Source organism: Anabas testudineus, chromosome 10, assembly GCF_900324465.2.
Source record: "Anabas testudineus chromosome 10, fAnaTes1.2, whole genome shotgun sequence".
Lineage (NCBI taxonomy): Eukaryota > Metazoa > Chordata > Actinopteri > Anabantiformes > Anabantidae > Anabas > Anabas testudineus.
The window spans coordinates 17407165-17418771 of NC_046619.1; the positions used below are offsets into that span (position 1 = coordinate 17407165).

At 40.6% G+C, this 11607-nt stretch overlaps 3 protein-coding genes across 4 annotated transcripts; 1 reads left to right on the plus strand and 2 right to left on the minus strand.

Moving 5' to 3' along the window:
* Positions 1-64: 64 nt before the first annotated feature.
* Positions 65-3289, minus strand: LOC113160792 (F-box/LRR-repeat protein 12). Of its 2 annotated transcripts, XM_026358217.1 has the most exons (4): positions 3102-3289; positions 2896-2971; positions 535-1589; positions 110-196 (listed from the first exon to the last, which is right to left on the minus strand). In XM_026358217.1, exons 1-3 carry the CDS (start codon positions 3272-3274, stop codon positions 540-542), a joined length of 1299 nt encoding a protein of 432 aa, XP_026214002.1. In that variant the 5' UTR covers positions 3275-3289; the 3' UTR covers positions 110-196; positions 535-539. The 2 variants fall into 2 exon arrangements, with proteins under 2 accessions (XP_026214000.1, XP_026214002.1); XM_026358215.1 differs by having other exon boundaries at positions 65-1589.
* A 132-nt stretch (positions 3290-3421) lies between these two features.
* cops6 (COP9 signalosome subunit 6) lies at positions 3422-8563 on the plus strand. The gene is made up of 10 exons (XM_026358218.1): positions 3422-3560; positions 4934-5059; positions 5193-5324; positions 5462-5550; positions 6135-6197; positions 6294-6341; positions 6444-6558; positions 7437-7529; positions 7710-7810; positions 8088-8563. The coding sequence occupies exons 1-10, from the start codon at positions 3518-3520 to the stop codon at positions 8226-8228; spliced, it is 951 nt and encodes a 316-aa protein (XP_026214003.1). The 5' UTR covers positions 3422-3517; the 3' UTR covers positions 8229-8563.
* A 725-nt stretch (positions 8564-9288) lies between these two features.
* LOC113160946 (pollen-specific leucine-rich repeat extensin-like protein 3) lies at positions 9289-10784 on the minus strand. The gene is made up of 3 exons (XM_033326191.1): positions 10758-10784; positions 10517-10677; positions 9289-10098 (listed from the first exon to the last, which is right to left on the minus strand). Exons 2-3 carry the CDS (start codon positions 10673-10675, stop codon positions 9289-9291), a joined length of 969 nt encoding a protein of 322 aa, XP_033182082.1. The 5' UTR covers positions 10676-10677; positions 10758-10784.
* Between the last annotated feature and the right edge of the window lie 823 nt (positions 10785-11607).

Sequence of the window (11607 nt, forward strand, 5' to 3'; positions counted from 1 at the left end):
TTTTAAAATTTCTTTAATTCAAGTTTAAATAGTTTTGTTTGTTTATTAAACAAAAGCATGGTCCTTAATGCCTGTTATATCACACTCATCTGGAGGCCGTGCATCCTAAGTTGAACAGTTTAGACCTGGTATTCTTCACCGGGATACTGAGGTTGGCAGATTCAAAAATGGTCAAAGGAAAAGCACTCTCAAAATCCTGTAAAAGAAGGTAGGACAAGAATTTAATTGCTCCAGTGTAACACAAACCTCTTTAAATGTGCATTACCTTTGTGACAGAAGTCATTTACTATTAACTCTTCTTATTGTGTATGTTTCTGCTGTGTCGTCAGTGATGGTTTTTAATTTTGGCAAAGGTTGGAAAATCTCGTTTGTGAAGCACTAATAACCTAAATTAGAAAATCAGTGTGGGATGGTCATAGTTATATTTATGGCACAATATTAAAAAATTCAATGATTGTATCTATAACACTAATCTAAAATGACATTTGTCTGTGTGAATAAGAATTTTATCTTGTATACTTCAGTGGTGCAGACCTCATTTAGTCTGCATTGATCTGAACAGAGCAATTGGTGAAAATTAGTGTGCAGGACGGCAGCAGAACAGCCAGTGAGCGACGCAGACTCGGAATTGGATCGTTCGTATCCGGCGTCTTGTTCTCGTCATTGCTGCCATCTCCACCTGCAGCCTCCTCATTGTTCTGCTCTTCTTCACCATCACCCTCCCCCTCCACCACAGGTGGACACTGCCGAGGTTGGAAGATGACATCCAAAAACTCCAGTTGGCGGAGTCCACGGAGCATCCTGCAGCTCCGGACTATTTGCATCTCACTGAGTGTGCAGGCCCACAGGCACAGATGCTTCAGGTCCTTCAGACGGCTGGCACAGAGCAGGCCTGGACCCACCTCCTTACCACCTAGACTCAGCTCCTCCAGTCCAAGCCATCCTGCCCCTAGCCCCAGGGAAGCCATCTGTAACTGGTAACCCTGCCGCCCAGTGATACCTATTTCCAGGAATTTGAGCCTGGAAAGCCCTTCTACACCACAGATGCCATTCTTGGCAGCACTGTTCCTGAGACCATTTGCCGTCACACGAAAGGTGTCACGCAGCTCCAATCGACTAAGCCTCTCCCATGATGTCAAACTCTGCAGGTGCTGGTCTGTGAAAGAGGGCACATTGTTAAGGACCAACCTCGAAATAAGTATCCCTGAGGAAGAGCTAAGAGCTTTTCCTTTCTGATTCCGTTCTTGCTGTTGGGCGCCAGCACTGGATGCAGCTTCTGCTCTTTCCTGGGGACTAGTAGGTGAAGTAGGCAGTGTCTGGTCGAAAAATCCGCGAGGCAGCTCACAGCCACGCAGCTCCAGAACCTGCAAAGACGGAGGGAGGAGCTGGCAACTGGAAAGGCCTCTCAGGTCAGCATGTAGCAGATAGAGCTTACTCAGACGAGGGCACTTTGTAGCTAGTGCTTTGAGCCAAGACTCAGAGAGAAAGGTGCCCCCTCGGGCTGAGAGCAGCAAACCACGTAACCGTAGGCATCTGAGTCCACAACCAAGGTACTGACGTAGAAGGACCCAAAGTATGCGGGATGTCATCTTGCACACAGCGGACAGTTCATGAATGTGTGTGTGTTGAGGGTGGGAAATGGGAGGCAAAAAAGAGACATTTTATGTCAATTATTACACAGACACAACAAATATGAAATAGAATTTCCTCCATCTGGGGCTCATGGGGAGGCAAATTTATTTATAAATCATATTTAAAACACAAAGGTGTTGCAATAATACATATGGCAAACTTTAAATATCATTTTAAAGAAATTTAAAACATAGTACAGAGAATTAGATACTTGCTAGGCAAATATATAAATGCAACATAGACAATGATGAGTGTCTTGAATATTTGTGTCAACTTTGGGATCATTTTATTTAAATTACACTTTATTTTGGATTATGTTTGGTTTGGACCCTGACAACGGTTAACAGACCACCATCGACCAACTGCCAACATGACCTGAGAGGCCAAGACGGTTCATACTGTAAAAGACAGTTAGATATACACTGGCCACTTCATTATGTACACATGTACAATCTAATGCAAATAAACACAGCAGCTCTGTCATGAATTCTACTTTTACAAGGTTATAATTTCTGAACTTTTGTTGAAATGGTCAGAAAGGTAATAATTCTTCTATAAGGTTATTATTGGTCATGGTGAGTGGTGGAGTCATACTGGAGTACATTACATTAAGATGTGTATGTAGTGTTTTGACCATTCTATTTATATAAATGAGGGGGCAAAAACCTTCCTTCTCACAGTTTCAACAAGACAATAAAGAAAAAATAATAATAATAATTTGTGTGTTGGTAAGTTAGTTATCTAACTTTGAATAAAAACCCAGGAAAGAAGACAAGACCCTTTATTTTACAAGCATCATTCTGAATGTGGAAAAATCTATGAAGACACATAATCTGTTGTAAATTAGATAAAAATATGTTTCTGTTTATATGTGTTTAGATGTTAGAAATGAATTACAAGTTAGACATGTGGTGTTTGCACATCAACCTTCTGATTCATCAGATTTTTTAAATGTTTTTTATATGGTAGTGAGCAGATTTAATGTGGCTGTTAAAGATTTATTCTGTGTTTCTGATTACACCAACAGCCTTATCTCTTAAAAGACTCTTCTTCATCACCAGAGAAAGTGGTAAGGTTATTGCTATTAGTGCCTATTCTTCAGTGTACAAGTTGTATGTAAGCCTATTTTATACACGACTTTACTGATATGTTAGGATGAACTTGTCGTGTGATAATGTTCCGTAATACAAAATAAACAGTTCAGTGTATTAAAGTGCCAAATGAATCATAAGGGGTAAACGACATTGTTGTTAACATTCTTACCCCTTTCCATGCAGTCAGGTCGACAAGTCTCCACAGTCTCTGGTCTTTAACGAGTCGTTTCCATCTCTTACAAACTCTGAAGAAAGACGCAAAATACGACAAATAACTTCATCATGTGACAGAAGCTGCAACAAAGGTAAAGCTGAGTTCTGTTTCACAGGACGAACTGGTAAAATATATATACGGCAAAGTTACATTTCTCTTACCTTCCAGCTCGGACGAGTTCTCGTACGCTTAGATACGACAACACGTCAATTAAAATGTTTTCAGGAAAGTAGTCTAGATTACAGATCACTTTGAATTCATCCATTTTGTAAACAAAACTACTAAAACCTCGGACACGGACGAATTTCCCGACGCACCCAGGTTGCGCCCGCATCACCGCTCCCCAGGAAACAGCTGCCCATTGATGGTAGGACCTAGCAGCAGTTAACGGGTTAAATCAACTATTCTTTAAGCTCAGCATCAAGCTTCTCTGTCGTGCCTCTTGTAGATTAATGGCGAATTTATTAAAATAATCATGGGTTAGAGCTCATTTTAAAACTTCTTGATACCGCGATTTTGCCGCCTAACGATGAGTTAAGAGAACAGTCCATTGCGCCTGCGCGGTTTACCGGACAAGATGGCGACCAGCAATGGTGGAGGAATGGAAGTGGATGGGGCAGGCGAGTATTTCTCCATTATTTCACTGTTTCTGCCTCAGATCAACATGCACCACAGTGCACAGTATTGTTTGGACTGTATATTTGTGTTATAAATGGCCGTAAGTGTTGAAATTGTGGTGTTAAAGGTGGTAGATAGCGAGCTTGCTGACATGAGCGGGTGGACGTAGCTACATGTCTCTGTTGTAGCTGTCAACAAATGAATCCCTCAGTTCGCTCTTTGAATCATTAATTCATTTAAACTCAAGTTTGTCTTCGCAGGCACATTAGACAAACAACAACAACAAACCGATCTAACAACAACAACAAACCGATCTCAGACAGGGCTGGTATTCAGTCCATGAGATTAACCAAGACATCGGCCTTTCTATGTCAAACAGTGCTGACATGCTGTCAGATATAATATTCTTATATAATCATAAAATAACAAATAATGCGCATGGAAAGGGTTTTCACAAAAATAGATTAAGTTTTGTTTATAATCCTTAAGATAAGCTACACTGGACTATAAAGTTAATTGAATTAGAAAAGTCCACAATCTGTGAATATGCAAGTATGTTTAATTTTAAAGGCTAATTTACTGGACACTACATGTCTCCTCTAACAGTTATTTCTCACTGTGTGCGCTCTGGAGGCTTCATCTATCCACATCTCCACATATTTCTATATTTAACTTGTGATGATTTGTGTGTGTTAAGTTCATTATATTCACCAAACCCAGTCTCACAAAGTACACATTAGCCTCAGGCATCTCTATATTCAGTGCAGATAACACACTTCTGTCCTTAGAATAAAGAAACACTGATCTGGGGAGTTGACTTCTTTAAGTAAGACAAGGTGCCAGACTCACCTGATCGATTGAAACACCTCATTCTAATTTCCAAGAATTGATAAGCATAGAGGTTCACATACTTTTGCCACATGTATACATTCGGCTAATTTTCCACATATATATAATATAAATATAATAAATAAATAAATAAATAAGTGTAATTGCTGTGTCATGTTTAGCTCAGGTCTCTTTATCTCATTTTAGAATTTTCATGAAAATCTGATGTTTTAGGTTGAATTCATGCAGAAATAGAAACATTTGAAACTTTCAAGGCAGAAATCCCAAATTAGATGATGTTGACTTGTTGGTTTATTGTTATTGTGTTTAAACACAAAAATCACTGAATCCCTTCTTGTTATATTCACAAACATATATGGTAGTGCTGCGAGGAAGCATTATTTTCACTACTGATTAATGTTCTTATTATTTTTTTCTTCTTACTATTCATTTATAAAATGTCAGACAATGGTGAATGGTGCCTGCTCAACTTCTATTGTAGCTGCTTTTGTTTAAAAAAAACCCCTTTGTTTCTGTGTGACTGTAGCCAGCCCCAGTGTTATGGCCTCAGGAGTCACTGGGAGCGTATCTGTGGCCTTACACCCTCTGGTTATCCTCAACATATCTGACCACTGGATACGCATCCGCTCACAGGAGGGACGACCAATGCAGGGTATGTTTTAAAACAGAAAGCAAGAAAACAGTGTTTAAGCAGTAATGTATTGTACTTTCTTTTCTGTGTCGCTGAGCTGTTCTGTAATCAGCTTAATGAAGATGCTGTTCATTCTGTTCTTCCTCCTCCACAGTGATTGGAGCTCTCATCGGGAAGCAAGAGGGTAGAAACATTGAGGTGATGAATTCTTTTGAGCTGCTGTCTCACACCATAGATGACCGGGTGCATATCGACAAGGAGTACTACTATACCAAGGAGGAACAATGTAAGTGGTGTTTACATGTGAAGTTCTACACTTGTCTCATTCCAGTTTAATTCCGTTTATTTAAATGATCATTTGTTAAAAGTGGTTCGTGAACTTGGTCGGCTCCCTGTCTTTTCTAATGTCCTCTCATCTCTCAGTCAAACAGGTTTTCAAAGAAATGGAGTTCTTGGGCTGGTACACTACCGGCGGTCCCCCAGACCAGTCAGATATCCACATTCATAAGCAGGTAGGCAAAAAATGAAGCAGAGCAACTTTTGAGTTTAATGAGAATATTTTCAACTCTTCTCTGTTTTTGTCAGTACACACCTGATTGAAAACTAAGACCGAGGCTGTCCTGCACCAGCAGTGGGTTCCACTGCTCAGATTCTTGAGCTAACACATTTACTTTGGAAACATATAACACAGCAGTATGGGAACAGCAAGTGTTATTCATTAGTTTTTGCTATACACAGAAGAAACAGGCTTGTTGCAGTTAATGCAAACAAGGGATTTGCAACCTGTTACTAAGTTTTATTTTCTTTTTGTTCAGATGTTTTTTTTTCTAAAACTATTCTTTCAATACTTTTGGAGGGGGTTGTTTCTCACATATTATGTTAATATTTCATGTTCTACGAATAAACAAATTATGTTTCTTGAATTACAGCACACGCAATTAGTCATTTAAAAAAACTACCTGCTGTAGCACAATTATATTACATCTAGATGATTTATTATTTTTACTTTGCTGTTGGTAAGAAAAGAGAACATACCTTAAAGTCTACTTAAAATATCTACATCACATCAATTTCATTTTGCTTTTTTTTTTACCAGGTGTGTGAGATCATTGAGAGCCCTCTCTTCCTCAAGCTCAACCCTATGACCAAACACACTGATGTGAGTTTCTCTGCATTTTTGCTTCTAATTGTTTATGCTAAAGTGTAGTTATGTGTTCAGATACAGCTGCTGTAAACGTGTCCTTTCTTCTTTCAGCTTCCTGTTAGTGTTTATGAATCTGTGATTGACATCATCAATGGCGAGGTGCTGCTTATATTTTATATTATCTACATTGTTTTCCTGCACAATGCCCAAATTGTCGATCAGAGAATCTTTTTAAACGATATGCGTTTCCTTTTCACCCAGGCTACCATGTTGTTTGCTGAGCTGACGTACACGCTGGCCACAGAGGAAGCAGAGAGGATCGGTGTTGACCACGTAGCTCGAATGACGGCCACGGGTACAGGAGAAAACTCAACAGGTAAACTTTCACTACTACTTCAGTGCCCTGTTAACTGAAACCTAGTTGCACGTATGTATTGTTTTTAAAGGAAAGAATCATGCTTTTTCAAGCCTTAGTTGCTGTGTAGCTATTACTACTCTCCACACCAGTCTAGAATCATTTGACTTGCTATACACATATGCAGAAATATGATCTAAACAAGTCTGAGCTAAACATAAAGTGAAAAAATACTGATCTGAAATCGACAGTGATAAAAAACAGAAGACAAAACGAAAAACGAATAGTAGAACGTGTTTTAAAAAGATCAACTCTGAAAGACCATCATAGGTCTGTTGATATGAGCCTCAGCTGAACTTTAAAGTGCATTTTTCATTAAAAAGGAATTCTCCCCCACTTCTTACAGGGTGGTTGTATGCAAGGTAAAAAGATTCAGCAGTAAAAGTTAGTGATCAGGACTTATTCTCGCTCATCTTTTTTTTTTTTAATATATATTATATATTTTAATATACAGGCTGCATTAAATTAAAGATTAAAATGACAGACTGGGTGGACTTACTCGAGCCCCTGCACACAGAGGACTAATTTCTTCAGGCTACTTAGATTTATGTTACAGCTTTACTGTTATTTCTTTCTGGAAGGTCGATGTAGGACAAACAGTTTTTCTCCTACTTTTAGTGATAGAAAGGCAGATTCTTTAAAACATTACCTACAAAGGGGAAAAATATGAAAACCTTAAAAAAAATCTTTAGGTCAGCAGACAGGCTGAATTCTCCATCATTTCATATTTAATGAACTCAAGAAATGTAATGTGATTAACATCATACACCATCATTAAAAAGAGATTTTTTTTTGTCTGAACAGACTTTAACCACACCACTGTCTGTGTCTTCTTACAGTTGCTGAACACCTCATAGCCCAGCACAGCGCGATAAAGATGCTCCACAGTCGGGTGAAGATCATTCTAGAGTATGTGAAAGCCGTGGAAGCAGGTGAGAGGAAAAAGTCTAAGCACAGCTGTTTTTAAATGTGATGTTTCCTTTATAGCATCAAGAGAGGCCCCTCGAACAGACGCCCATAATTACAAGCCCCAGTTTGATGCCGTCTTACCTTGGTGTTTTGTGATTTATGTGTATTTCTCCTCTCTCCCATTTCGTCGTCATGTGTTGTAGGAGAGGTGCCGTTCAACCACGAGATCCTCCGGGAAGCAAACGCCCTGTGCCACAGACTACCGGTCCTCAGCACCACAAAATTCAAAACCGACTTCTATGATGTAAGAAAGTTTTTTTGTACACTTTAGTGTGAGTTTGGTGATGTTTTCATTAGTATATAAGCCGAGGTTCAGTGTTTGATGATATAAATCCCAATAAGAATTGTATAGTTTTGTTTTGTATATAATATTGAGAACTGTAAACACTTTGAGTTGCAGAATAATTCATATTAATAATACATATTGACTGTGTGGGTTAAATATTAATAGTTTCATTTTTAGGTTATGGTCCCTGCTACTGCCAAGCTGAACTGTAACTGTGCCTCTTATTTCCCTGCAGCAATGTAATGACGTGGGCCTCATGGCCTACTTAGGCACCATCACCAAGACCTGCAACAGTATGAACCAGTTCATCAACAAGTTCAACGTCCTGTACGACAGACAGGGCATTGGCCGGAGGATGAGAGGACTCTTCTTTTGAGCTGGCAGAGAGAGTCGAGCCAGCACTGCAGGTTCTATTTCTGTTTTGTCATTTTTATTTTTAGGTTGTTTTTTTGTTTTTTTTTGTATTTTGTTATTTGTTAGCTAAAACCAACAGTAGCTTTCAAACCAGTTTACCATTGTCAAACACAGGTATGTCTAATAGCACTTCATTACACCAGTCAGTAAGAGACATGTACAAAGTCACTCTACTCTTTATTGGGTATGCACAGTAATGAATCCACTGTAAATGTGGATGGATGTGTAAATGAATGTTATTTTACTCCGTTTAATTGTTTCATGTTTCTGTATGTAATAAACAATCTGCTGATTTTTTTTTTTTTTTTTTCCTTTTACTGTTTCACTTGAATTCGACTATTTTTCTTTCTGCTATTAAGTGGTTATATAGGGTCGACATTACAGTAACTGTACAGAACACACAACTCATAAAAATGGCAGACCAGCACTTTTAAAAGAGCCTGAAGTCAGATCTGTGGAGCTGCTTTAGCTGCAGGTTTATAGACGGGAGTGTTTGCAGTTAGCTCGTCTTTTGAAGTCGTGTTCCTGCTGTTCAGTTGCCTGTGGAGGGTTTGGACAAACAGCAGGCAAAAGCGGTACGGGGGAGTTATGTCTGCAAGGTCGGAGGTCTAACAGTAGTCAGCATTTATATGGCTATTAAATATATAGTGGGAGCAGACGTAATAACCTTAAGGCTACAAGTGGGCTCTCCTGGTTCGCTGCTCTTACCTGCAGGAGTAATATATTCAAAATCAAAATACTAATCAGAAACAGTTTTGTCACATTTTATTTTCTGATAAATCATTTGCACTACAGGGGTGTACTAGTCTAAAGCTGCTTCTCTACATGCTGACAGTGATGGTAACGACATGAGGTTGAAACAAAAGCTGCAGCTCTTCATTGCTTTGGTACAAGATACCATCTCTGATTTCTAAGGAAGTTAAAAAAGACCCCAAAACTTGGACATGTGCAACTTTAATGTTTTCAATCAAAGTCTCGTGTGTTTAAAGAGAAATACCTTCGGCTATCACCTCCTGGAGGTTTTACTGACTGTCCTCTGCAGGCTCGTCTGCAGGATCAGCAGGCTGAGGGTACTTGAAGCGGACTGGGTCGTACAGATCATCCATGGGGTTATAGGGCACTGGGAACTGATACGGGTAGAGGGTAAACTTCTTTTCAATGGGTGCAGGAGGTGCTGGTTCCTCCACGTGCTCCTTCTCATCCTCCTCCTCCTCCACTGGAGGGGGTGGGGGTGGTGGTGGTGGGACCACAACCTTTCCCTTGATGGGCCTGGGTGGGTGATCAATAAGGCAGTCGGGGTCCCAGTAGGGGTCACAGTCGTACTCCATGCCCTTGAAGGTGCGGATGAGAGCTGGGGGAGACTTCTTGACTACAACTAGTGAAGGTGGAGGTGGGGGTGGAGCAGACTTCTTTGGTGGAGGTGGAGGAGGTTGCGGTACTCCTTTTACAGGGGCTGGTGCAGCCTTCTGGGGGCTGCAGTGAGGGTGGTAGCGGGGGTCACAGAGCACAGGCACGGCACCGGTGGGCAGGTAGACAATGTGGGGCTTACAGAGGGGGTCCTGTCTGTTGCACAGGAAGAGGACATCCGCCTGAGAAATGGACGGAGCAAGAGGGAGGGAAGGTGGGGTTGCCGGGGGCTCTGTGGGCTTCGGAACCCCTTTCATTGGAGGGGGAGGAGGAGCGGCAACTTTACACCTCTTGTCAGTAGTTGGGTCGCACATGATCATGGGTACCCCCAGTTTGCTCTGGAAATAGGACGCGTTGGGGCCGTAGGTGTTCTCCAGGTACCTCATCTGCTGGTAGAGCATCCGCAGCTTGTCGATCTCATAGATCTGAGAGGTGGAACAAGCAGAGAGCAGTGAAACTACAGGGAAACCCACTAATTAGTCTTTATAGCTCAGCATTCATTGGTGGAGGAGCATTAGAACTCATTAAAAAGTCACACTTTTAAAGTGAACCTAAACACCGGGCTTATTTATCACACTGTTTTAGTGTCACTAACATCACACGTGTGAAAACTGAGCGTCAGCTGAAGCAGAGTGATGATGATTGGAACCTGAACACATATAAACCCCCTTGTGTGAGGTTATCAGAAGAAATCTGAATTTGAAGGTAGTCACGTGACATCTTTCAGTGTATTTCTGGCTTCTAAACAAGATAAAACTGTAGTGATGGAAGGTAAAGTAGTGATGTAGATCATTACAGATCACAAACCAAGGTTAAGAGATCAGATCGTCAGAGGAGTCTTACCCCCTCAGTGTGTCCAATACTGCTGTAGTATCTGTAGTAAGACTGGAAGTCGGGGTTCCCTCTGTACCACCTGGGGTCTGCGTTGCGTTTCGGCCTGGAGTGAGTCAGGAAAGCGTTTGCTTTCTCCGCGTTGATGCTAAAATCACCAACAGGAACCATCTCTGTTAAAAGAAGAGTCGTCATTTCTCAGCCCTCAAATAAAAAGGGTACAATTCTGAACACACTGAATACTTGTAGTTACCTTCTTGCTTGAGGGCATTCAGTAAGGATTTGGCCTCCAGCAGGCCTAGAAGAGAAGACAATCCATTTAGTGCATGTTTCATTCAATGACATATTTGTTGTATAACAAAGAAGCAGAACTGACTTGGGAGCATCAGACAGCACAGTGCCCCCACCATCCACAGTGAGGAGATCATCCTGAACCCCTGAAAGACACATACACAAATTTATCCTCTATACACTTTCCCCACAGACACAGAGACCCTCCTCCTCTCAACCTTAATCTTAACTTAGAACAGATTTACAAATAAGTGCAATGAATAAAAAAGTTGAAATGTTGTGTTGGAAACTTAAAAATAAAATTAAATCTTTCATACAATTTAGATTTTCTAGTTAAAGCATCTCATTTACAAAAATCATCAGTTTTACTCACCTGTCTCAGAAGGCCGTCTTCACTGGACAAACAGGGCCGAGTGGATTAAATACACGCGTCTGCGTCCGTCGTCTTCAAACATTACCTCCCGTCCAATGGGATTTCACAGACTAAACTTTGCCTCCACCTCTCTCTTTACTACTGTTTAATACGAGGCCTTAGGCGCCAATTAAGAATAAAAGCCCCTGGATTTCAGCAGCACAGTCATAAAGAGAACAGACTTCAAATGGAAACTCCCCATTAAGTCTGGAAGGAAAGTATCACCTGCTGGGACAACTACAACTGCGGGTAAGATTCTGCCGACTAGCACAATATCTCAGCCAAAAAAAAAAAAAAAGACGAGAATCTGCACAGACTTGGACATAAATTTAAAATGAGTTGTCTCTAAAGGTGCTTATTTTTGCTCAGATAACATCTGCTTTTCTACATGTTCTGTTAT